The sequence below is a fragment of the Chlamydomonas reinhardtii genome, chromosome 11, assembly GCF_000002595.2.
Source record: "Chlamydomonas reinhardtii strain CC-503 cw92 mt+ chromosome 11, whole genome shotgun sequence".
In the NCBI taxonomy this organism is placed as follows: domain Eukaryota; kingdom Viridiplantae; phylum Chlorophyta; class Chlorophyceae; order Chlamydomonadales; family Chlamydomonadaceae; genus Chlamydomonas; species Chlamydomonas reinhardtii.
Genome location: NC_057014.1, coordinates 803,383 through 827,578, shown reverse-complemented (window position 1 = coordinate 827,578; position 24,196 = coordinate 803,383). Strand labels below are relative to the sequence as shown.

General features: G+C 63.7%; 5 protein-coding genes across 5 annotated transcripts; 3 read left to right on the top strand and 2 right to left on the bottom strand.

The window, feature by feature from the left end:
- The first annotated feature begins 32 nt into the window (after nt 1–32).
- CHLRE_11g467645v5 (uncharacterized protein) lies at nt 33–2,998 on the top strand. The gene is made up of 7 exons (XM_043067397.1): nt 33–88; nt 202–295; nt 976–1,076; nt 1,283–1,328; nt 1,554–1,696; nt 2,111–2,176; nt 2,343–2,998. Exons 5-7 carry the CDS (start codon nt 1,592–1,594, stop codon nt 2,655–2,657), a joined length of 486 nt encoding a protein of 161 aa, XP_042919396.1. The 5' UTR covers nt 33–88; nt 202–295; nt 976–1,076; nt 1,283–1,328; nt 1,554–1,591; the 3' UTR covers nt 2,658–2,998.
- A 10-nt stretch (nt 2,999–3,008) lies between these two features.
- Nucleotides 3,009–7,737, bottom strand: CHLRE_11g467644v5 (uncharacterized protein). Its single transcript, XM_001698754.2, has 5 exons — nt 7,425–7,737; nt 6,671–7,231; nt 6,178–6,405; nt 5,327–5,836; nt 3,009–5,009 (listed from the first exon to the last, which is right to left on the bottom strand). The coding sequence occupies exons 1-5, from the start codon at nt 7,548–7,550 to the stop codon at nt 3,657–3,659; spliced, it is 2,778 nt and encodes a 925-aa protein (XP_001698806.1). The 5' UTR covers nt 7,551–7,737; the 3' UTR covers nt 3,009–3,656.
- Nucleotides 7,738–7,830: 93 nt separating this feature from the next.
- On the bottom strand, nt 7,831–9,902 carry CHLRE_11g467643v5 (uncharacterized protein). Its single transcript, XM_001698755.2, has 6 exons — nt 9,745–9,902; nt 9,398–9,489; nt 9,109–9,145; nt 8,886–8,939; nt 8,625–8,705; nt 7,831–8,358 (listed from the first exon to the last, which is right to left on the bottom strand). Exons 1-6 carry the CDS (start codon nt 9,829–9,831, stop codon nt 8,296–8,298), a joined length of 414 nt encoding a protein of 137 aa, XP_001698807.1. The 5' UTR covers nt 9,832–9,902; the 3' UTR covers nt 7,831–8,295.
- A 110-nt stretch (nt 9,903–10,012) lies between these two features.
- Nucleotides 10,013–15,308, top strand: CHLRE_11g467642v5 (uncharacterized protein). The gene is made up of 10 exons (XM_001698708.2): nt 10,013–10,475; nt 10,776–10,898; nt 11,299–11,345; nt 11,535–11,614; nt 11,882–11,921; nt 12,185–12,309; nt 12,636–12,691; nt 12,836–12,944; nt 13,805–13,964; nt 14,161–15,308. Exons 1-10 carry the CDS (start codon nt 10,313–10,315, stop codon nt 14,287–14,289), a joined length of 1,032 nt encoding a protein of 343 aa, XP_001698760.1. The 5' UTR covers nt 10,013–10,312; the 3' UTR covers nt 14,290–15,308.
- A 124-nt stretch (nt 15,309–15,432) lies between these two features.
- CHLRE_11g467641v5 (uncharacterized protein) lies at nt 15,433–21,776 on the top strand. The gene is made up of 10 exons (XM_043067396.1): nt 15,433–16,046; nt 16,191–18,274; nt 18,449–18,716; nt 18,952–19,059; nt 19,199–19,452; nt 19,626–19,701; nt 19,847–19,983; nt 20,125–20,260; nt 20,459–20,580; nt 20,777–21,776. Exons 1-10 carry the CDS (start codon nt 15,972–15,974, stop codon nt 20,988–20,990), a joined length of 3,474 nt encoding a protein of 1,157 aa, XP_042919395.1. The 5' UTR covers nt 15,433–15,971; the 3' UTR covers nt 20,991–21,776.
- Nucleotides 21,777–24,196: the final 2,420 nt, after the last annotated feature.

The following is a 24,196-nucleotide window of genomic DNA, read 5'->3' as shown; positions in this document are numbered from 1 at the left end:
GCTTGTAACATCGAACATTTGGACATCGGAGTATCATGCTTGCCAGAACTTCACCGATTAGCTACCTGGCTTACTTCTATAAGGAAATGTAAGTCAACGGCACTAGATCCACGCGCAAAGCACGGTAGCAGGCTGCTCGCGGGCGGCGACGCACGGCGGGAGCCAGCAGCTGTATAACCCCTCCCTCCCCACCCTAAACAGATCTCCGAGGTGGTTGGGAGCCCCGTGTTCCTGCTGCTGGACCCCGCGGTGGACCACACACGCAAGGACCTGCCCGTCAGCCTGTACGAGACGGGTGAGGAGGGGGCGGCCGGGGAGGGGGAGGACGGGGGGTATGTGCCTGGGCCCAATGTGTAGATAGGTCCCACTTGTCAAGGAATCGTCGCCCAATCCAGGGATGCAGTGCAAGACGAGCTCCAAAAGGGATAGACGTCCATGCGAGACGGAGAAGAAGGGCGTGGCAGGAGGGCGGGGCGAAGAAAGGGTGGGGGAACACAAAGTTGGTGAAAGAGGCTCGATGGCACGGAACAGAAATACAGAAATCCCGTGCAAGTTCGGGGGTGGGGGGTGGGGGGTGGGGTGGCGGGGGGGTTGTAAATACCAGCCCAAACTAAACCAAAACCAACGAAAACGGGAGTGCAGGCAGAGGCGTTAGTTGCAAGCGATAGTACTTATGGGATGTGGGCCGAGGCGTCGTGGAGCAGCAGGGCGAGCGGCGCCGGCGATAAATGTCGCCGCCCGGGCTCGGGGGGGGGGGGGTCGGCTGGCAAGGCTGCACGAAACGGTATTGCGGAGGGCCTGGGGTAGAGTGAAGAGCAGAGGTTGTGGACACATGGACACGCGCCTTGTCTCCCTATGTCTCTCCCCCAGATTTGGAGTCTGTGCACCGCTTTGCCACTTCAGTATTGCCGTCTTCTTACTGGTCATGCCTGGAACCCCACACGCACTGCCACCGCTATCACCATCAGCATGCAGAGCTGCACCTGTCCCCGGAGACCGGCGCTCCCGGCATGGTGTTCGTCAAGTCGCCCTACAGCATCGAGACCAGCGACGCAGAGCGCATTGGTGTAGACCAGGTGGGCCGGGGGACCGGGTGGGTTGGGTGTGTGGGGGGGAGTTTGCTTGTGTACTTGTGTATGTGCGCTTGATGAATAAGATGAACACGCACATGAAGCTCATGTGGGTGGAAGTTTGCGCATGCACCGACCCCACCTCCTCATCCCCATCCCACTGCATCTCCTCCCCACCCCACCAACGAAGGCCCCCCGCCTCCTTTACATAGGTGGCGCGCATTCTGGCCGGCGGCAAGGCCACCGGGTCGGAGCAGCGTGAGTGCGAGACCCAGCCATTGGTGTGTGTCAACAGCTATGACTGTCTGAGCTGTACTGTACGGGTGCTGCCTGGCACATTGTGCCAGCAGATGTGCGGGCTCCTTCAAGAGCTGACGTGTATGGAAACCGGTGGACGTGTCCCTGCACGCTTCCGAGTCCAGGGCTTAGCACGGCTGGCCTGTTCTCACTCGTAGTTGTTTTCTTTGTTCCTCTTCTTTGCAGAATCGGCCTAGCTGGTGTCGCTACACAGCGCAGTAAAGATGCTGCTGGAGCGGCTGCGGGTAATCCACGGGGCCATGGGCAAGGTGGCGGGCGTGGACGGCGCGGCGGCAGAGGCGGCCTACCCGCACAGCCTGCTGCGACAGGTGCGGCGCGCGTTGTGGTGTGCGTCTTTGTGTGGCGTCTGTCGGGTGCGTCTGGGGAGGGGGTTATCGGTATGTGCCCGAGCCCAATAGGTACCAAGAGTTAAAGAAAATCGTCGCCCAACCCAGAAGGGGGAGGGGAAAGCCGGCAGGCACACACGCGCGGTCAGCCCCAGCTCTTGTGCTGTGACGAGCACGTTATCCTTTCACCGTCCTTCCAAAACCGGGGAGGGTGGCCTCGACCCCCTCCGTGCCCGTATGAAGCCGGCTTCCCGTGCCCACTCCACTTCCGGCTGACGCATGTCGCTTGCATTGCACACACATTCACGCTTGTTTCCTTCCCGCACACACACGCACACACGCACGCACACACACACACACGCATACACACATGCATACACACACATACACGTGCAGGTGTCCAACCTGGTCCACGGCCTGCCCGCCTGCAACACGGACGCCTTCAACCGGGAGTACCTCACGGTGGGTGCAGGAGAGACAGCTGGGGGAGGAGAGACGCAGCCAATGTGTGTACCTTATGTCGTGTGCGTTCGCGTGTGCTCCATCCGCGCCTATTCCACGCCTTTGGTGTTGCCCCAAGCCTGGCTTACCCACCACGTCCCAACTGCCTCAACCACCCACCGAACAGGAGTACAACGACACGCTGCTCACCCTCTACCTGGCCTCCATGAGGCGCGGCACCCACGCCGCCAACGAGATGGTGGACAAGTTCTGTCTCGCGTACGACAAGGCGGGCCGCGGCCGGCTGGGGATGGGCGGAGGGGCACCGGGACAGGCTATGTACGGTGCGCCCTCCCGTGTTACCGCTTGCGGCTTGCGGGCTGCGAAAGAGGGTTGCGGATTGCGGATGTCAGTCGGGCTTGTGCGTGGTGCCGAAGTGTTTGGCGAATACGCCCACATGAGACCTCTAGGCTCAAGTAACGTGGGGCTTTGGACAGGCTGAGTAGCATGGAGGGCTATGGGGCTGGGGCTGCTGAGTCGTAAGTATGTTCGTGCCAAGGGAAACGTACCGCATGATGGATTCTATCTCAGCAGCAAGGCGGGGTGGCTAGGTGCGCAGGTGTCACGCGTATGACACGGCCGTCAGACTGCATCGCCTCCCAAAGGACTTAGTGACCTGTAGTGAGTGCCGATTGTTGTTGCGTGTGCGCTGGTGAGTACGGGACGAGTGTGGCAAGCCGTGTGTCGTCGCGGATTGGTCACTACAAGTCAGTTTCTCCACGGCGGCTCCCAGACAAACAATGGGCACGCTCGGACCTCCGACTTCGAAGCTGCTGGACTGTAATTGCAATTGCCTCGGCGTGTGTTACATGCGCTCATGATACACAATCGGTGCATGGAGCACTCTCCTGGCGTCCAACGGTTAGGACTGCAGGCAATCCCTGGCGTTCTGTATGGGTTTGCCCCTAGGGGCCCGCCAACTTCCACACGCGCAACACACGTCCCGACATATTAGTACACCTGCGGTCGGACTGTTCCTTCTATATAATTTCATATCCATAGTGCAAACATGCAGTTTCAACTGTACGAGCCCAGTAATCTATCAGACCTGCCTACTCAACAACGTGACGACAACCTGCTCCCGCAATTCTCAGCGGCCCACACACAGGCGCCGCATACATGACAGCCAAAGGGGCCTTTGTCGCCTTGCCAATCCAGCGGCAGTACTTGCAGTCCCCTATACAGTCCGTTTGCCAATGTACATCCCAGCTGCGCTAATAGCTACTTGTTATGGCAGCATAGATGTGCGTGGCACATCCACAAGATGGCCCTGACTTGCATGCTGTACATGTGTGCGCGCGCATCCATGGCGCCCAAACACACGGTGCAATCCTAAGCGGCCTCCACAGGGCCCGCCCACTACAGTGCAACCAACCAGCCAGTCTCCCCGTCCGTTGCTGCGCTATCAACAAGCTATGACGCCAACCTCAAACCGCGCTATCTAGTCGCGCATCGCGCCCACATCGTCACCCTCATCCATGCTGTCCTCACCCTCGTCCGGGTGCTCCACGCTGTACATGCGCGCCTTCTTCAGGAGCGCCTCCGTCGCCGCGCCGCTGCCGTTGCCGCCGCCCGCCTCCGCCGCCGGCTTGGGCCACACACGGTAGTCAAAGTCGCGCCCACCCTCCGCCAGCCCCACCTCCACATTGCTGTTGTCGGGCAGGTCGCCGCCCACCACCATGCGCGACAGCTGCGTCACCACCTTCTGCTCCATCCAGCGCCGCAGCGGCCGCGCGCCGTAGGCCGGGTCGTAGGCATGGCTCACCGCGAACTGCAGCGCGGGCTCCGTAAAGGTGAGGGTGATGTTGCGCGGCGTGAGGCGCGCCGCCAGCTCGTTGCCCATGAGCCGCGCGATGTCCACCAGCTGCTCCGGCCGCAGCGGCTCAAACACCACGATGTCATCCAGGCGGTTCAGGAACTCGGGACGGAAGAAGCGCCGCACGGCCGCCAGCACGCTCTCGCGGGCCGCCTTGTACGGGTCCTGGCCCGCCGCCGCCTTGCCCGGGTGCGCCAGCACGTCGTGCGCCGCGTGGAGCAGCGCCTCCGCCCCCAGGTTGGAGGTGAGGATGATGACGGTGTTTGCAAAGTTGACTGTGCGGCCCTTGGAGTCGGTGACGCGGCCGTCGTCCAGGATGGACAGCAGCACGTTAAACACCTCGGCGTGCGCCTTCTCCACCTCGTCAAACAGAACCACGCTGTACGGCCGCCGCCGCACCGCCTCCGTCAGCTGGCCGCCCTGCTCGTGGCCCACGTAGCCGGGCGGTGCGCCGATGAGGCGGCTGACGCTGTGCTTCTCCATGTACTCGCCCATGTCGATGCGGATCATCATCTTCTCGTCGTCAAACAGCAGCTGCGCCAGGGCCTTGGCAAGCTCCGTCTTGCCTACACCCGTGGGGCCCAGGAACAGGAACGAGGAGCCGCGGCCGCGCGCCGCCAGGCCCGCCCGCGAGCGCAGCACCGCATCCGCCACCGCCGCCACCGCCGCGTCCTGGCCCACCACGCGTTGCTGCAGCTCCGACCGCAGGCTGAGCAGTTTGTCGCGCTCCGTCTGCTTGAGCCGGTTGACGGGGATGCCGGTCCAGCGGCTGACCACCACCGCGATCTCCTCCGTGCCCACCTCCTCGCTCAGCATGGCGTCGGAGGGCGCGGCCGCGCGAACCTGCTTGATGCGGTCCTCCACGTCAGGCAGCGCGCCGTAGCGCAGGTCGGCGATGCGCGCCAGGTTGCCGTGCTGCTCCGCGATCTGGATGTTGACCAGGATCTCGTCGCGCTTCTGACCCAGCCTGCGGAGCTCCTGTGTGTGGGAGGGGGAGGCAAGTGGAGGGAGTGGGGGAAGGAAGGAGAGAGTTAGGCTCGTGCGCGAGCGACAAAGGTTGACCACACAGCATGTTCAACAACAAAGATGAGCGGCTCATGCGCTCCGCACCCCATGCCACCATCCCTGTGCGTGTCCCCCGCTCCCGCCATCCCCCCATCACAGGCCCTGCCTTCTCCCGCCCTTCACCTCGCGCCCCTGCCACCCATCCCAAACCACACGGTACCCCTACGCCCCAGACCTCACCGCACAGCCCCACCCCACACCCCACACCCACCCCACACCCCTTGCCTCACCTCCAGCCTGGCCTTCTCCTGCGCGTACTTCATCTGCAGTGGCCTCAGCGCCTCCTCCAGCGCCGCCAGCTCCTTGCCCACCTCCTTGGCGCGCGCCTTGCTCAGCGCGTCCTTCTCCTTGGCCAGCGCCGCCGCCTCCACCTGCAGCCGCTGCCGCTGCCGCTCCAGCGCATCCAGCTGCTCGGGTTTGGAGTCCAGCTGCACGCGCATGTTGGCGCACGCCTCGTCCACCAGGTCGATGGCCTTGTCGGGCAGGAAGCGGGTGGTGATGTAGCGGTCGCTCAGCTCCGCCGCCACGACCAGCGCGCGGTCGGTGATGTGCACGCCGTGGTGCGTCTCGTAGCGGTCCTTGATGCCGCGCAGGATGGCGATGGTGTCGGGCACGGACGGCTCCTTCACCAGCACCTGTTGGAAGCGGCGCTCGAAGGCCGCGTCCTTCTCAATGTGCTCGCGGTACTCGCCTAGGGTGGTGGCGCCAATGCAGCGCAGCTCGCCGCGAGCCAGCATGGGCTGTGAGGCGGGGAAGGGAGTGGTGGGATGGGGGCGTGTAAGCGTGCGGCGGTTTTACTGCGGCGGCACCCAGGCACTGGTATACGATACGGGAGTGCAGCACGCATGAGCCTGTGCCTTCAACGCATTCCAAGCTTCTTCGCTCTTGCTTCCTCATCCTTCATCCCTTCCATCATCACCCAAGCACCCGACCGCATGCAAGCCCACCAGCAACCCCGCGCAAAGCAAGCAAGTCCCCTCTTTCCGCCCCTCCTCCCGTCCCTCCAACCCTTCCCACCCACCCACCACCCCCACCCCCACCATCCTCACCCTCACCACCAACACCGCCACCACCCACTCACCTTGAGCAGGTTTGCCGCGTCCATGGCTCCGTCTCCGCTCTTGCCCGCGCCCAGCACCAGGTGCAGCTCGTCGATGAACAGCACCACCTTGCCCTGCTGCTGCGCCACCTCGTTCAGCACCGCCTTGAGCCGCTCCTCGAACTCGCCGCGGTACTTGGCGCCCGCCACCAGCGACCCCATGTCCAGGCTGATCAGGCGCACGCCCTGCAGCGTCTCAGGCACGTCGTTCTGTGGTGGGAGGGACGGGGACGGGAGGGAAGGGCAAGGGAGGGGAGCGGCACGGAGGGGAAGGGGAGGGGAGGAGGAGGGGAGGCGAGTCAGGGCGCGGTGAGGAGCAGGCGAACGGACGGCGCACTGCAAGTTACGGAACGGGGGCTGAACGGGTACTTGGGCTGGGTAGTTGGGCAACCCACTCCCCAACAGCTTACCCCACGAGCTTACCCCGCCCACCACCCCCTCCACCCCTTCACCGCTCCACCCCTCCCGGCCTCACCTTGACGATGCGCTGTGCCAGTCCCTCCACAATGGCGGTCTTGCCCACACCCGGCTCGCCGATGAGCACCGGGTTGTTCTTGGTGCGGCGGCACAGCACGCGCACCACGCGCCGGATCTCGTCGTCACGGCCGATCACGGGGTCGGCACGTGCGGCGTTGGCGGTGAGGTCGGTGCCGTACTTTGCCAGGGCGTCGAAGTTGGCGTCCGCCGTCTCGCTGTTGATGGGGCCGCCGCCGGCCGCCTGCCGCACCTCGCTCAGCGCGGTCTCCAGCTGCGCCTTGCTGATGCCCGCCTCTCCCAGCGCCTCCGACACCTCGGCGGCGTTGATCACCGCCGTCAGCAGCGTGTCGGTGCCCAGGAAGGCATCGCCGCGGTCCTTCTGCAGCTTGGCGGCCGCGGTCAGGACCTTGCTCAGCTCGCGGCCGGGCGAGACGGATTCGGGCGCGGGGTCGACCTTCGGCAGCTTGGTGAGGCGCTTGCGCAGCACTCGGATGGCGGAGCGCCACACCTCCTCGCCGGCCACCTTGGTGGCGGCAACCTTGGCCAGGCCATGCGGCTCCTGCATGCATGTCACAAAGGGTCAGCATCAGCGAGTCGGGCATAGAACGAGCAATAAAAAGTGCGACTGCCATCGAGACCCAGGGGCCTGCGACTCTAACAATTGGCCAGGGCGCGACACCCGGCCCCGCAAGCTATGCGGGCAGTCCCTGACCGTGCTACTCCGCTAAAAACAATCCCAATTGAGCACTTACCTCGAAGAGAACAACCGCTAGATGAGTCGGCGTCAGCGCCGCGTGCTTGTCCTCCTTGGCTAGGTTAATCGCCTCTCCAAGCACATTATTGACCTTTTCTGTCGCTTTCTTGGTGTCAAACGACATCTTTCCAGGCGCCGGTGACGGTGCTAAAGCAAGTGGTCGCCAAAGGCGGTTCTGCTATATTTACGTGTAATAAATCAGTAGATTAGAAGCTTGTATTCCGCTGCAATTGAATACTGCTAGAATTGAAGCTTGTTCCGTGTGTCGGTACAACTGGCAGTGTCGAGTTGGGTAGCAGCTCTAAATTGTGTGTATAGCAATGGCTGATTGTGAATGCACGTGTGGTCCCAATACCTATTATATACTGGCGGCCCTGGCGGGGCGCTGCATCGCGACTTGGCTGAGCGCGTTCGAGAGCATTCCGGCATTCTCCAGAGTGCTCCCGAGCTCTCCCGGTTTCTGTAGAGCCGTCCCGAGGTCTCCATTAGGCCCGCAAGACCAAATGCTGGAGGGCCGGGGCCGGTCTACGCAATAAGCGTGAGCAACGGCAAGGCGCAGTTTGAATGGACTCAGCAGCTTGGGTGAGTTTACAACGTGGGCATGTCGGGTATAACTATTATGGGCCCAATGCATGTATGCACAGTATGAACATCGGGTTATCAGTTTGTCGGCCCGCTCACGCCATCCTGCCGCGTGCTTCAGCTCCCCGCCCCCCCACCCCAACTTTGGCAGATACCCTTCTCAACAACATTACGCCTCTGTCCTTCCAGCGCAATCATAGTAGGAGACGACATCAGCGCAGCCATGGCCTGCGCGGGAGCTGGCTGCGTGACCGCCCTGTTGATGTGCTTTCGCCTGCAGCCGTCCTTCACATGCCGATTTGCTGCGTGCGCGACTCGGTCTCGTACTGCGGCCCCGAGTGCACCACGCCCTGATTTCGGTGGATAGCATGAGGGGTGAAATTACTTGAACAGCAGCAGTCTGTTCGACACGCATGGCTTCGTTCTTACCCCCGACCTACCCCGCCGGCTGCCCCCACTCGCACACACCGGACACCCAGTCTCCCAGTACGCATGCAACATATGCGCCCCTGACCATGTACACTCCTTACACTCCATACAACCCGTACAACCCCGTACAATCCAGCGACAGTACAAGAGCTCCTAAAGCCCGTACACTCCTCAAACGTGCACGCACCTGTGTGGGCAGGTTGTACTCGAAGGGGCGGGAGCGATTGTCAAACACGCCCATGCTGTAGCCCTTGTCGTCGTGCTTCCACTGTAATGGAGGGGGACAAGGGTGGAGGCAGTAGCAGCCGAGCAGCGGTGAGTGGCAGTAGCAGCAGTGACGCGCGAAGAATGGACATGCGCGCGGCTGGGAAACCCCCCCCAACGAGCCCGGACCGCACGACCGCACGACCGCAGCGGCGCAACGAACCCCTGTCAGTTTCGTACCCACCTGAGCCACGTGGTAGAACATGCTGCGGTTGTTGTAGGCCCCCATGACAGCCGTCTGCGCAATGCTCCGCGGGCACAAGCAGGGCCGGGTGAGTGGGCAACGACGGACTGCGACTGCGACAGCACAACCGGCCCGTGGCCTTGCCTACCGCGCTGGAACCCCCTACTGCCTTGCATTCCCTTCCCCCTCCCTGATCACATGCGCGCACGCACTCCCCACGCACCTGCTTCTCGGGGTCACGGCGCACCTCCACACTCGGGCTGCAATGGAGGGGGGCGGCACGAGGGCGTGCGCGGACACGATGCGTGATGGCGGGGTGGGTGATGGCCGTGAGGGTGGGTGGGGCTCGATCCGGAGAGTGGGCAACAGCAGAGCAGGTTCCCCTCAGGGACCGCAAGCAAACCCCGCCCCTTGGGTCTTGGTTTAGCTGGGTTTGGAACACACTGCCCCCACTCCCACCCACGACTCCCACCCCCACGCACCCCACTCAGGCTGCTTCCGACATAACTCACAAGGACTCGCCGGCCGGGGTCCACATCTCCCGGTAGTAGGTGTAGAAGCCCATCGCCAGCGCGCCGCCGCAGAGGGCCGCAAGCACGGCGACCTGTGGCAAACCGGCGGCAGCAGGCGGCAGCCGCGAGCGCGTGGGATCAGCAGCTTGGAAGTAGAGACCCAAATGCGCAAAGCGGTGTAATTGCGTGTGACAGTTGCAGTGGTGCAGGAGCAGCAGCGGCTGGCAGAGGGCAACGTTTCCGGGACCCGGTAGCGGTCTCGGAGCGAGAAGCGTTTTGCGCGCTGCCGGAGCTGCATCCTCCCAGTCTTAGCGCCGCGCTGATCGCTGCATGCCGCCCCCACTCACCTCGGGCACGTCACGTGCAGCTATCCAGACTTTCGAGAGCGTCCACAGGCGGCGGCCCGAGGGGACCGCGCCGGTGCCGGGCGCCATTCCGTTCCGTCAGACAGAGAGCAGTGTCACAGCTTGGGGTGTAAAACGGGCCTCTTGCAGATAGCGCAGGGAGCGTGACGAATGCGTGTGTACTATGTTCTGTTTTGTGGGAATGCGGGCGGTGCGCGGCCGCGGGTCAAAAACTGGAAAGCCCCGGCCTGCACCGGCATCCGGTCCCATTCGAAACCCACGGCAATTTTGGACGCAGCAACCATTTCTCGCAGCGGCAGTAGAAGCTGAAGCACCAGACAGAAAGAATGAGCACGCACAGAACTGCTTGCCGGAGTTTGAGAGGCCGACGTCAAAACCACCCCTGACCCAAAACCATCCCGACCCAAAACCGGTCCGCGTGCTGCAAGCGGGCTTACCTGGCTTCCCGCTCCCTTCACCCAGCCCACCTCCTCATTGCCCACCCAAGCATCTTTGCTCCCCGTGCACTTCAGCAGCCTCGGCCCCAGCCTACGCGCGTACCTGAGCCGTCATGTCAACCACACGGCGAACACAGGTCGCCGCGTCGCGTGCGGCGGCGCTGGCGGCGGCAGTCGTGGCGGTGCTGATGTTGGCACTGCCGCAGCAGTGGGGCGGCGGCGGCGGGCGGGTGTCGCTGCTGCCTGCGGCAGACGCAAAGACCCTGGAGCGTGACGGTGAGTAGGTCAAGTGCGTAGGCAAGTGCTGGCGCGGCGGCATGGAAAGGCACCAGCAGTGCGTGGCGGCGGCTACAGAGGCAAGGCCGCGTGGGTCCCAGCAGTTATAGAGAGCAAGCCCGTACGCTGCCTCGCGCACACACGCACCTGACCTCCTGTCCGCCTCCCTAGCTCCACCCCCACACACTCCGACCGCCCTGGCTCCATTCATCCCCTGCTGGTACCTACCGGTACCTCGCCCACCACTTGACTGTGCCCCCACGTGCCTCGCCTCGCCTCGCCTAACTGCCTGTCCTGCAGTGTTCGCGCTCATCGCGCTGTACCAGGAGGTGAAGGACCGCTCGCCGGAGTGGAACAAGCAGATGGCGGCGTGGCCCATACACACATGCAGCCTCAACGGCACGTGCGGCGTGGACCCATGCGGTGCGTGGGCGGGTGGGCAGGCAGGCAGGCAGGCAGGCAGGCAGGCAGGCAGGCAGGCAGGCAGGCAGGCAGGCAGGCAGGCAGGCAGGCAGGCAGGCAGGCAGGCAGGCAGGCAGGCAGGCAGGCAGGCAGGCAGGCAGGCAGGCAGGCAGGCACGTACTAGTCTGCTAGGCATTGGCGCCGAAGGGGCGCGTGCATGTTTGCAACGGGGCCCTGGTGGGGCATTCCGGCAGATGAACCTTCCCCCCTGTGCATGGGAGCAGGGGAGCGGGGCCCTTACCTGGTTGCTTGTGTGTGGGAGCGAACACGCATGGGCCCCACGGGGAATGTCTCGCCTGCCACTCACCGTGCGCGTGCCAGCAACTGTTTCTGGTCCTTGATGATGTGGTTGTTGGCGCAGGCCTGGATTGGGAGGGTCAGTGGCCCCACATCTCCTGTCGCTACCAGGTATGTGCGTCGGTATGCATATGTGGTTGTGTGCTATGGGTGGCCTTGGCCGGCGTGGCTTTATGGGAGGCTGGTAACTGGAGTCCCTTTCGCTGCCCCGCGCCGACACGCTGCAATCGGCCTCGGCTCGCTGCCTCGCACGCACGCGGCTCACACATCACGACCTGCTGCCCTCATCTGCCGCTGCAGTGGGACTGGGACCGCAGCCTGCCGCGTGTGGTCACAAACTTCCACATGCCCGACATGGCGCTGAACGGCCCACTGCCCAGGTGTGCGACTGTGTGTGTGTGTGTGCGTGTTGGTTAATGTGTGTGTGTGTGTGTGTGTGTGTGTGTGTGCGTGTTGGTTAATGTGTGTGTGTGTGTGTGTGTGTATGTGTGTGTTAGAGAGAACAAGGGAGGGAAAGATGAAGGACTGCGTGTGCTGTGCATATGGTGCTGATGGGGGCAGCCACGTTGTTTGTTTGTGCTCGCGACACGCACCCAATAACTACGTGCGCTCGCTCGCTCACGTTATGCTTTGCGTCACATTTGCAGGGCTTTGGCGCTGTTTGAGAATATCACGGAGCTCGACATGGTGTGTGGATGGTGGGCTGGATGGTGGGCGGGCTGGATTGGGGTTCGTGGTGGGATAGCGTGTCGTTACAGCTGGTTCTTCCTGGGTGCCTGACCCACCGGTTGTGTGTGGCCATTCGTCTCCCGCTCACGCCCATCCCTCGCCTAGCAACAGCATCTCATAGGAGTGATAGGACACACACACGTGCGGCTGTTTTACGGAACGCACGGTCGGCCCTGTATGTGCGCCCGCCCGCGGCCCGCCCCCCCCCCTTCCCACCTCAGGACACCAACCAGCTGACGGGCCCGCTGCCGGCGGAGTGGGCCTGCCTGGACAACCTCATTGAGATCGACTTCTCCAAGAACCGCCTGAGCGGCACCATCCCGCCCGAGTGGGGCGTGCTGGAGCGGTGCGTGCAGGGGAGGGTGCGGTGGACGTAGTTGAGCGGTGGGTGGGGTAATGGAGCACGCACGATAGTGGTGCACCGCCCCTTACCCCACGCCCTTGCCCCTTATGCTTCACCAACAAACGTCCAGACCCATCCACTCACCCACCCACCCACCTTCCCACCCACACACCCATGTTTCTCATTTATTCACTTCCGTCTCCCTTCTCCATGTGCTTTCCTAACACACGTGCATGAACTGGCATGCGTTTCAATTGCTTGCCTTGTGTCTTCGTCCCTTGTGCTTTCTTCCTTGTGCTTTCCAACACACACACCACACTCTCTCTCAGGCTGACAGAGTTGGAGCTGGATGGCAACTCGGGATTGAGTGGCTGTATCCCTGAAGGTGCGCGCGCGAAGGAGCAAGCCAAGCATCTTACTTTCCATGACACACACCATCAACAACCGTGCCACACGCAGCCACGTGCTCGCCATGTGCTATACACACACGGTACGGCGTCACCCTTCATCCTTCACCATTTGCCCATAGGCGCCCCGCCGCTGGAGCGGCTGTGTGGCGGCCTGCTGTCGTCCCTGCCCTGCCCGGGCTTCACCACAGACCGAATGATCGGTACCGCCACGTCAGGCACCCGCATCAGGTGCGTGCACGCCTGCATTTGTGATGGGAAGAGAACGCATGGAATTGATATGCTTGAACGAACGTAACATGGAATGAACTGGCTGGGAATTGCGATATCTTATCCAGTGCATCAGGCATGCATTTGCCACTACACTAGATGCGCTGCGTGTGTGAATCCCTGATTGGCCTAGGCGTTGTGTTCACTCCATTATTGCGTGCTCGCTCGCTCCCTCCAAGACCTCGTGCATTCCGAATTCCGAATTACGCTGCCTGCTTCCCAAGCTGCTTCTTGAGATTGGTGCCAGCGTCCGTGACCGCCTTCTGCAGCTCCGTGCCAGTCTTGTCTGGCGGCAACTCGCAGTCTAGCGCCTGCAAGTACTGAACTGCTTTGGCCCACTTCAGCCTGCGCCCGGACCCTGTTCCTCCATCCATGCCAGCAGTGCAGACTTGGTCTTCTGTGACCAATGTACTGGCCTGGCTGTGTGCTCTGATGCTGCCGCAGGTATCAACAGGGCCAAGGCCGCAGGCCAGTACATGTGGTCACAGAAGACCAAGTCTGCACTGCTGGCATGGATGGAGGAACAGGGTCCGGGCGCAGGCTGAAGTGGGCCAAAGCAGTTCAGTACTTGCAGGCGCTAGACTGCGAGTTGCCGCCAGACAAGACTGGCACGGAGCTGCAGAAGGCGGTCACGGACGCTGGCACCAATCTCAAGAAGCAGCTTGGGGAGCAGGCAGCGTAATTCGGAGTTCGGAATGCACGAGGTCTTGGTGGTGGCGTCGCTCAATTGCTCCTTACTGTGTACTATATGGCTCATCATGCATTTAAACCAAACGTTGTGCACTATCTACCCTCCTCATCAATGATCCATCAACGAGCAGAGGCCGCTGTGCGCCGTACCCTGGCGGCAAGGCCGCCCTGACCGCCGGGCTCCGCTGCCCCCGCCTCACCGACTTCCGCGACTCCATCCTCGCGTTCTTCGGCCGCAAGGCGGACGCCAGCTCCCCTGCGTCAGGCCCGATTGCAATGGCGTCGGAGCAGGTGCGTGGATGGGTTAGCACAGCATAAAGGGGAAGGGGTCGACAACTCGACACCGTACAAACAAGACGGGCAATCTTCTGCCTACAAGATACCAGTAGGTTTGTGATATGGGTGCATTCTCTCCACACGCCCAACACCAGTTTGTCTTCACTCACCCTTGCTGCTTTCCCTGAACCCAACAACTAACTGCTTGCAGGTGGGCCCGGCGGGCGTGAAGCTAGAGTACATCGCGGACTCGCGCACGCCGCAGCGATCGTTCCTGGGGGGCCTGTTTGGAGGCGGCGGCGGCGGTGGCGGCTCCTCTTCCAGCACCACCCGGAAGTAGTGCAGAGATTGGAAGAGCCGCACATGGCCGCTGATGAGCCTGTGACGGCGCCGCTGCAAAAAGCGTGCGAGAGCTCGGATCATACTCGCACCAGCCCGGTCAGAAGTCAGCGCAACCCGTACCTAATGTGTCATTCCTTTACATGGATTATTTTGATGTCTGACGTGTTATACGTGCATGTTACATGTAAGAGTGCATTGGTGGATGACGCATGCATGCAGAGAGGTGCAGGGGAAAGTGCGTGCGTGTGTGCCTTTCCGCAATCAGGTGGCCTCAGCCCCTCGCAACAGTGCCTAAGATTGCTTCTGACCAAATGAACAGATAGTGACATAGTTGGGCAGGTGAAGGCCAGAGGGCCCCAGGTATTCAGGGAAGGCCGGGGAAAAGGTTTATGGCCGCCTGCCTTGTAAAGCACCGTACCTGCGTGGGCTGGACCTGCTTGGGTACGTGACTGCCAGTGAGCGCTAGCTTTCGAACGGAGTTGTACGGTATCCGCGGGTAGCGCTTGAGCTTCGCAAGAAGAGCAACGAAACATTCATCCCTGCAAGTGTCGGGAAATTGGTGCTGACGCATGTCTTTTGCCAGGTCCTCGCCAATGACAGGTGTCTGACGTAAAACCCGGTCCTTCACAATCAGGCATTGGAAGCAACCGTGTCCCGCAGGCATGTCGAAGGTTCTCGCTCGAAGGGGCCCATCGCAAATTCGCAGGGGATGGCAACGGCGACGCCGCACGCATGGCGCAGGGACGGTGAGCACGCTTTAAAGGTGAAATTTTTGAGTTCCACACATACACATACATAGCCGATATGCAGCGCAGGGCCCAATCGGCATGTAGGGAGTAGGGCGTGGAGGAAGGGAGCCAAGCTGCCAAGGACAGAGGCGGAAGGGGAGGCTTGAGGGAGCGAGGGAGGTGGCAAGGGAGGTGGCAAAGGGGTGGCGTGCGGGGGAGCCTGGCTCGTAGCTCACAGGGCCTCAATATATTACCATGTAATGCTTGTACCTTGTAAAGTTAACGGATACCTCAGATGAGCGCAGAGTTTCAAAAACGGTCATCATTGCTTCGCGACAGACGAGAGCAACCAGTGCTGCTCTCGCAATCCCAAGGCAAATTTATTGAATCATTAGCATAGCTGATATCACTATCATACGAGACTGTATCCATTGCTTGCGTGCGACGGCTCAAAGCCTACGACTACAGTCGCCGGTCTCAAACTAGACCATAATGCCAGTCCGCTGCTAGCAATGCATTTGTAACAATTATATCACTAATGCCGAACCCATGGACATGTTGCTGAGGTGGTCCTGGCCGGGCTGTGGCTGCGTCTGCCCCCGAACTGAGTTGCAGGGCTCACATTTGGCGTGCCCTTGCCGGCAACAATTTGTAAGCTGCTTATCAGTCTGACAGCCTCGAAGCCGGCTCGGTCAGCGTGAGGACGGAAGAGTTAGCGGGCTGCTGCAGCCGAGCGATGGCGGAGGCTAGCGACCCGGCGCTCGCCTCAGCTTTCGCCCTGGCGACGGTACAGGGACGAATTTTGAACGCTGAAGGCATTGCGGCAGAGTCAGCAGACGGGGGAGTGGCTACAACGTCGTCCCCGGGCACTCTCGCAGCAGCGTTCAACAGCTTTCTCAATAACCCGGACCAGTTCGATTCAAGCAACCTACCTCAGTCAATGATATCAAATATGCAGTTGGCAGGACTGCTCGGGTTACTGCCACAGCAGGGAGCGGCTCCCGCAGCTCCCTCGGGCCAGGCGCCGGTAAGGTCTCCGTTCGTCCTCCTGGGCTGCTACCCCTCAATGCGTAACCACCCCTATTCCGCACGCCATGCTGAAATGAGGTTCTGTCCCTCTATTGTTGTCATGAAGTTGGCTGACACGGTCACGTGCTGTTTGACCCCGCAGGAAACAATCAAGGCGGAGCCTGCCGATGGAGGCGACGCGGCCACGACGTCCGCAGTTGCCAGCGTTGACTCGACCTACCAGCAACTGCCGCCCATGCCGGAGCTCTTTCAGCGGCCCGGCGTATCGCAGCACCAGCCGCGCCCTGCAGGCGCGGCCCCAGACACCTGGCCGCAGTCCGCCGTGCCCGCTCCGGCACCCACGCAGTGGGACTACGGAATGGTGCCGCAACCGGCGCCGTTGCAGCAGCAGCCTGACCCCCAGCAGCAGTCGCAGCAGCCGGGCGGTGCCGCGCCCGCCTCCTCGTCCATGCCGGGACAGGCCTCGCTGGGCTCGCAGGGCATCCCACCCTCCGGAGGCAGCGCCGACCTCAGCTCGGGTGCTGGTGCAGCCGTGGCGGCGGTTGGCGGCGGCTCTGCGGCGCAGGGCTCGACTGTCTCGCAGTCCTCCCAGCCGCCCACGCTGCAGCCGCAGACCTCAGGTGGCCCCATGCCGGTGCCGCACGCCGGCCACATGCGCTACCCGCCCTACGGTGCCTACCCCTACCCGCACCCTGGCATGCCGGGCGCGCCCTGCCCGCCCGGGCACGGTCACATGATGCCGCCGCCGCCGCCCTACGGCCACCACCCTGGCTACCCGCCGCCACCTCACATGCGCGGCGGGTACTATCCCCAAGATGCTCGCTACCCGGCAATGGGCCCGCCGCCGCCCATGGGCCACCCGCACTACGCCTACGGATACCGCCCGCACCCCGGCATGCCGCCGCACCCGGCCTACCACTACATGCCGCCGCCCTACGGCCACCCGCACCATGCCATACACCCCGGCATGTACCCGGGCATGCAGCCGCCGCACCCGGCAGCTGTGGCACCGGGCGCGCCGCAGCCGCCCGCTGCTGCTGCTCCTTCCGTTGAGGGAGGCGCGCCGTCCGATGCGTCCGAGGACGCGGCAGCCATGCACAATGGCGCCTCCGACGGCGGCACCGACCCAGCGTCGGCTGCATCGCAGCCTTCGCAGGCGTTGATGGCTGTGCCCGCGTCCGCGGCGGGTGCGGACGGCTCTGCGCCGGCTCTGGCTGGCGGCAAACTCGTGGGCAAGGGCAGCACCGGTGGCGAGAGCGAAGGAGACGTTGGGCTGGAGGCTGTCATCAGGTTGCGGTCGGGCGTGTGTGACGACCCCGCCCAGGAACAGCAACAGCAGCAGCAGCAGCATGCTGGCGGGCAACAGCAGACCGAGGAGTTGGAGGGCAGGCCGGAGGCTGCTGCGCCGTCAAGTGACGACGTCATGGCGCCGGGCCCGGCTCCCTCCGCGGCGCCCGCCGGCGAAGCCGACGGCGGCGCACCCAAGGCGCCGCCGCAGCAGGCTGGCGCGATGATGCCGCCGCCGCAGTGGCCGCCCGTGGCGGCACCGCCGCCGCCCCACATGATGGGAGGGCCCCATGGGTACGAGTGGCCGGTGCCGCCACCGCACCACCCGCACATGCACCCACACCACCCCGGCATGATGCCGCCGCCCGGCTACGGGCCGCCCGGCGTGCCGCCGCCGCCGCACGCCATGCACCCGCCGCCGCCGCACGGCCTGCACCCTAGCAACAGCTGGGGCTACCCCTACGACCCCTACGCCGCCGCCGCCATGCACCACCAGCAAATGATGATGGGCGGCGACCTTGGAGAGGACGCCAATGCTGCCGCCGCCGCCGGAGCCGACTACGCGGCGCAGCAGCACGCCGCCGCCGCAGCCAACGCCGCACAGCTCGCCGCCCGCCGGCGGCCCTCGCAAAACGGCCTGCCGCCGCCCGGCCCCAGCGCCACGCCCGTCCCTACCGGCCCGCAGCAGCGGCGCTCCAGCTCCACCTTCCCTGGCAAGGGCTACCCGGGCACCAGCATGGGCAGCGGCAGCGCGGCCATGGCCATGGGGCTCGGCATGGACTCGGTGCTCAAGGCGGCGGCGGGCGAGCAGCAGCGGCCCGGCTCGGCGGAACTGCCAGGCCTGGGCTCCACGCCGTCGCTGCAGATGACGCGCAGCGGCTCCTTCAGCCAGCTCAACCAGTGGTTCGGCCTGGGCGACGCGCAGTGCAACGTGTCCAGGTGCGAGGGCGCGCGGCCGCTGCACCGAGGCATAGTTTTGGTTTGTATGTTTGCTCGAATGATTTTTTCGTATTTTTGGTGCGGGCTTTCCTACGTTCTTTGTAGCAAGCGCGAAATTTGTGGGCGCTATTGGTGTTTTCTTACCCATTTGTTTTGAATATAATTGCACCGCAGGCGGACACAGCGGCTGAAGAAGCGGCGCAGCACGGAGCACTCGGGCGGCGGTGCCACGCCCGACCCCTTCCTCATCGGCCTCGCCGCCGAGCGCGCCGCCTCGGGCCGCGAGCCGTCCTCGGGCGGCGGCGGCATGCTGCCCTTTGGCCTGCCGCCCATGTTCCCGGGCAGCGGCGGCACCGGTGTATCGGGCGGCGGCGGCGCCTTCTCGGGCGGCGTGCCGCCGCGGCGGAGCTCCGGCGGCTCCGACCGCACAGCGTTGCTGCATGTGGGTGCCGGCGCCGGCTTGCACTGCGCGTTGCGCTGGGCTGTACACTCATGCGGGCCGGCGCAGCGTGCAAATGTGCTCTGCATCTGTCCTGACGCGCAAGGGCCCCCGTCTCTTGCTCGTCCTTTGCCACCGCACTGTGGGCTGTCCGTGTCCTCCTCTTATACCCATGTTCCTAGCTCTCCGCCGCTGCCTCACCTGCCCAACTGCTGCCCTGTACCTGGCCTGTACGCAGATGGGCCGTAGCGGCTCGCTGCCCATGTGCATCCCGCCCAACGGCCGCCAGCGCTCCGACCCCGGCTACCTCATCGAGGGCGGCCCGCTCAGCGGCGGCTACGACCAGGTGCGGGAGCCCGGCCAGGCCTCCGAACCAGCAATAAAAGGGCGTAGTTCCATGGCATGTCTGGGGCAAGACTGGATGCCAAGACTGGTGCGAAGTTGCCGACCCTGCTGTCGTGTCGCAACAACACGCTGGATCACAGGTGGCTTTCATGGGCCTTCCGGGTTGGCCGCCGGGCGCCGGCGGCAGCAGCGGCGGCGGCGCGCCGCCCGGCATGGGGCCGATGGCCGGTCTGGGCCAGCTGGTGCACCACCCCGGGCACCCGCAGCAGCACCACGCCATGGTGCCGCACGCGCACGTGCCGCCCGGCATGCCGGCCATGCAGCCGCCGCTGTCGGTATCGCAGCGGTCGTCGGACAACGGGTCGGCGGGGCGCGCCGTCCACCTGCCCCGGAGGTGCGCGCGGCTGGCCTTTCCCTCCCACCTTGCCAACATGTATGCCGACCGGGAGGTTGTCGCCGCGTCCAAGTCTGTGTACGTTTCAATGCCGACAGTTGTTCGATGGATGCGCATTCTACATGTTTCGTGCTGTCTTGACGCGCTACCCCCGTGTCCGCCTGCTGCCGCAGGTTCGATGACGCCATCATGACCATGGAGTATTCCAGGGCCCACCCCGGCCACCACTACGGCGCACCGGCAGCCCAGGTGCGGCGCGTGAGCAAGGGCTCCCAGCAGGTTGCACAGGCGCCGGTCACCGCAGCCTCACAACACAAAAACACCTCTTTTCGGTCTCTCCTCGTCCACTGTCCTTAGTAACCTCGCTTCCACCCTATCATGACAAACATCGCAGCGCGCCGCTTATGCGCACGGATACGAGGACGAGGAGGATGACGGTGCGGACGGCGATGGTGCGGGCGGCGGTGGCGGCGGCAAGGACCCCGATGACAGCGATGAGGACTATGACGCCGCGGCGGAGTATGGCTACAGGCGAGTGGGGGCGGCGGGCCTAGGCTTAAATGTTGAGAGTTGGATCTGACCATGAATGCATAGTGGATGTGGTTTCTTTCACGTAGAGTGAGCCTTTGGTGCCATGCTAGACAAATTGTTTGTCATGCGCAAATCCCACAGGCGCGTGTACACCAGCTACCGAAGGCCAGACGCCGAGGGCGGGGAGGGCGGCGCAGGCCGCAAGCGCAAGGCGCCCACGGCGCGGGATGACCCACCGCAACCGGAGAAGAAGCGCAAGGCGCGCGACCCGGCCACGGTACGTGCCGCTAAAATCTTAGCTCAATAGCACGACCGAAGCAGGAGCATTGTCATGTGCCAGCGGCAAGAAAAGAAAAGGGATGTTCCGGGGGGCTCAGCACAGAAAAGGGACCGTGCTGCTGTGGACGTAACGCGCCGGCTCCGTGGACATGACGTTCTCGCTCCGCAACCTCAACGCATGATTTACCTCGCGCAGATCTCCAAGGTGGTCCTGAACTGCGTCATCATCCTGCGCATGGTGGGCGGCGACGTGGTGTACGAGAAGGAGATCCGCTCCACGCTCGGCAACAACCCCGACACCTCCAAGGCGCTGCGCCTGTGAGTGCCGGGCCCTTGCATGGCCCCCGCAAGCCCCGGTTGGGTTATGGCAAACTTGCGGGATGCATCCTGCCGGCATACTAGGTCCGCAGCTTGCTGACGCCTCTGGGTTGCGGTGTACGGCATTCACATGGAGCTTGCCAGACGGAGAGTACCGTACGTCCCACTGACCTGATTGCCGTTCGCCGCCTTGCAGGATGGTGAACCAGGGCAAGCTAGTCCGCACGGGCCAGGGCGGTCGCGGCAACCCCTTCGCCTACCGCTGCACGCCGCTGGGCTTGGCAACGCTGGATAAGATCGAGGCCGCTGGCACGCCCGGCGCCGAGTCCCATGCCAACCCCAACCCCCAGCAGCGCGCTGCAGCCGTGGCTGTTGAGCAGGCGGCGGAGCCGTTGGCGGTTGTGAGCTGAGGGCGCTGGGCGCGCGCAGCGTTTCTGTGATGGTCGGGTTGAGTCGGCTGTAATGAGCTGTGATTCCAGCCATGGTCCAGACTGCAGAGCATCTTCTGTTGGCGAAGGCTTATTGGGAGAGTCAGGGGTATGGGAGTGACGTTCGGCGTTGCTAGAGAGAGGATGGACACTCGGAGGAAGGGAAGTGTCGTACCATAGCCAGCGCTAGGTCAACTATCAAGTGCGGTCTGGTAACTTGTTTGTGTACTGCAATCCGAGAGGGGCAGGGGGCCCGAAGGCTTCGGCCGCAGGGGCCAGTGCCCGGTGCACTCACTCAGGCCTTCCGCGAGAGGCGGTTGTAGATTGGTGTTCTCGATTGTGGCTCAAGGGCCAGGCCCTGGTAGGAGATTGTGGGGGCGGCATTTCGCCACCCGCTTGGCACTAGTTTGATTCTGCTTAGAGGACCACGTATCTGACACAATTCTAGCTAAGTACGTGGAGCTTGATTCTTGGTGTTAGCTGCGGCGGCGGCGGTGTTAGCTGCTGCCTTGGCTGCTGCGGAGCAACGCTTTAGGGCCGTTGGAATTGAGGACATAGGCACGGGTTGGTTGGCTGCGTGCACCTAGAACATAAATCAACGTGGCATTACCACCAATTCAGCCTCCAATAATAGCTTTCAGTTTGACGTGTCGTGTGCATGTGCTGACTCGGTACGGGTGACAAACTTTGGAGTGACAATTTTGCCGGTATCTGCCCTGTACGCGCAGGCGCTCCATCTGCGATACTGCCCTGTAACGCATGGCAAATCTGTCCCTACCCGCCTATCATACAGTACACGAAGGCACGGACTACGAACTTTCAGCAGTGCGCAAGCGTTCCATCACTTCCATGTACGCTGCATCCCGCTGTACTGTACGCAGCCCTCTTTCCGCGCCTGCCCCTGCGGCCGTGGCACGTCAACGGCCCCTTCGTCTCCGCTAGCCTGCTGCGCCACGCGTCCCTCGCCCCCAGGCCGATCAACCCTCTCCCCGGCGCCGGCACCACCACCTTCACGCCCACACCCCCCGCCGCCACCACCCCCGCACCGACTACCCCCGCCCCGGACTTCCCTTGTGCTGTCTGCGGCCGCACCAATGGTCACGGCCTCATCCTGTGTGATCACCCCGGCGCTCGCACCGACGGCCGTGCCACATGCCTCGTCGGCGCCCACGGCGCATGCTTACGGCCCGCAATCAGCACACGCGCCGCCCACCGCATGGGCACCTGGCACTGCCCCCTGCACGCGCCGCAGCCTGTTGAGGACCCCGCGACATCCTGCCCCTACACTGGCACCCTCACCTTCGGCCGCACGATCCGGTACCCGCCCCCTGCCCCTGGGCCACCCATCGCCACCGTCACCTACACCGCCTCGACTGCCGCGCCATGTCAGCTGCCCGGCCCTGTCTCCGCGCCGGCCGTGTGCACATATGACGTGGAACGGCTCTTCACCAACCTGCCTATTCCTACCTGCATCGAGCATTTGGTCAACCTCTTCTCCCTCGTCCTCTCCACCCTGCATGATGGAGCCGCCGGCCTCCAGTTCTACCCGTACAACCGTGCAGCCGAAGCCCAGTGGCCTACCGAAGCCGCATGGCTTGCCCGCGCCAGCCCCAAATCCACCTCCGCCGCCCGCCGCGGGCGCCCCCCGCCTGCTCCCCATCCGCATCGAGGTCTCGACGCTCACGGCCGATACTATATGTGGACGCCCGGCGTCCTCCGCACGGTGCTGCGCGCCCTGCTTGCGCATGCCTACACCTCCTACCGCGGCCAGCCCTACCTGCAAATTCGCGGCGTCGCCATGGGCGCCAACTTCGCTTCGTACGTTGCCAACCTGGTCCTTGCCTATGATGAGTTGCGCTGGCAGCACGCACTCTACACCCGCGTCTTCATGCCCTCCGCCAGCTCCTTGTGCGCGGAAGCTTCCCTCGCCCTTGATGTGCTACTGGCGTTCCAAGACACCCAGCGGTACACCGACGACCTCCTCGGCTGCTGCAACCCCTTCCTTCCCCACCTGCTGCTGCAATCCCAATCGCTTGCCGGCATCCCTGGCATCTACTCCACCGACCTCACCTTGGCGGCCTCCGGCGCCACACCCGCCGCCGGCGTCGCCACGCCTTACCTCAACTTCGCCATCACCCCCCACAGCAGCAACATCTACGGGCACGTCGTGTACGACCTACAGCCGTACGACAAACGCGACAGCCCCAAGTTTGCGCAGCTCGGCGTCTCCCGCTTCACCCCGTTCTACTCCTGCATCCCCCGGCACGTGCGCTTCAACGTTGTCATCGGCGCCCTCGTCACCCTTGCGCGGCTCTGCACCACCCTCGGCACCTTCATCACGTCAGCACGGCGCACGCTGCGGCGGCTGCATCTGCGCGCCTACCCGCGCCCCTTCCTCCGCAAGGCCCTCATGCGCTTCTATTGTCGGCATCGCCAACTGCTGCCGGGTACCATGACCTCACGCGGGCTCCTCAGCCTCCTGCCGCCCCCGGATCTGCCCCCTCCTCCGCCGGCGGCCCCGCCGCCGCCTCCCCCTCCGGCCCCCGCGCCACCAGTCGCCGCCGCCGTCGTCCTGCCGGCCCTGCCCGCACCACCGCTTCCCTTCCCTCCTGCTGGCCACGCGGCCTGGTGCCACGGCGACAACAACATCGGCTCAGGCGACGACATGTCCATCTCCTCTGACAGCGGCAGCGATATGTCCATCTGTTAGCAGCAGCCCCAGATGTGACGCAGCAGCGTCAGCCTCAGCCAGCACGACAGCCGTGGAGCGGCGACCTGGGCGACGGTAGCGGCGGTACCGAGCGGTGCGGTGGCTTGTAGTAGGTGATTGGGGGTGGGGCGCCGGTCCCGGCTGCCCTGAACCGCTCTGCGGTGCGGGGACGGCCGTGCCGGTGTTCCCGTGCTGGGCTTCTGGTTTCCCGTTTTTACGGTAGGGACACAGGTCGGTGCTAAGTTTGGGGCTTGGCGCGCGTGTGGGCTTTTTCCTTGTCGGTTCGGCGCAGGTCGGGTTCTTGGGTTTGCGTTAGGGGCGCTGGTTTTCGGGAGTGCGCTGTCCCGCCGGCCGTGTGTGGGGCGTGCGGTGCGTGATCGCCGGCTTCTCGGCCGTCTTGTGGGTTGTGTGTGCGCGTGTGAGTGCCTGTTTGCGGCGGGCGCGTGTTGGCTGCGTGGGCGGGCTCCTTGGCGGGCTT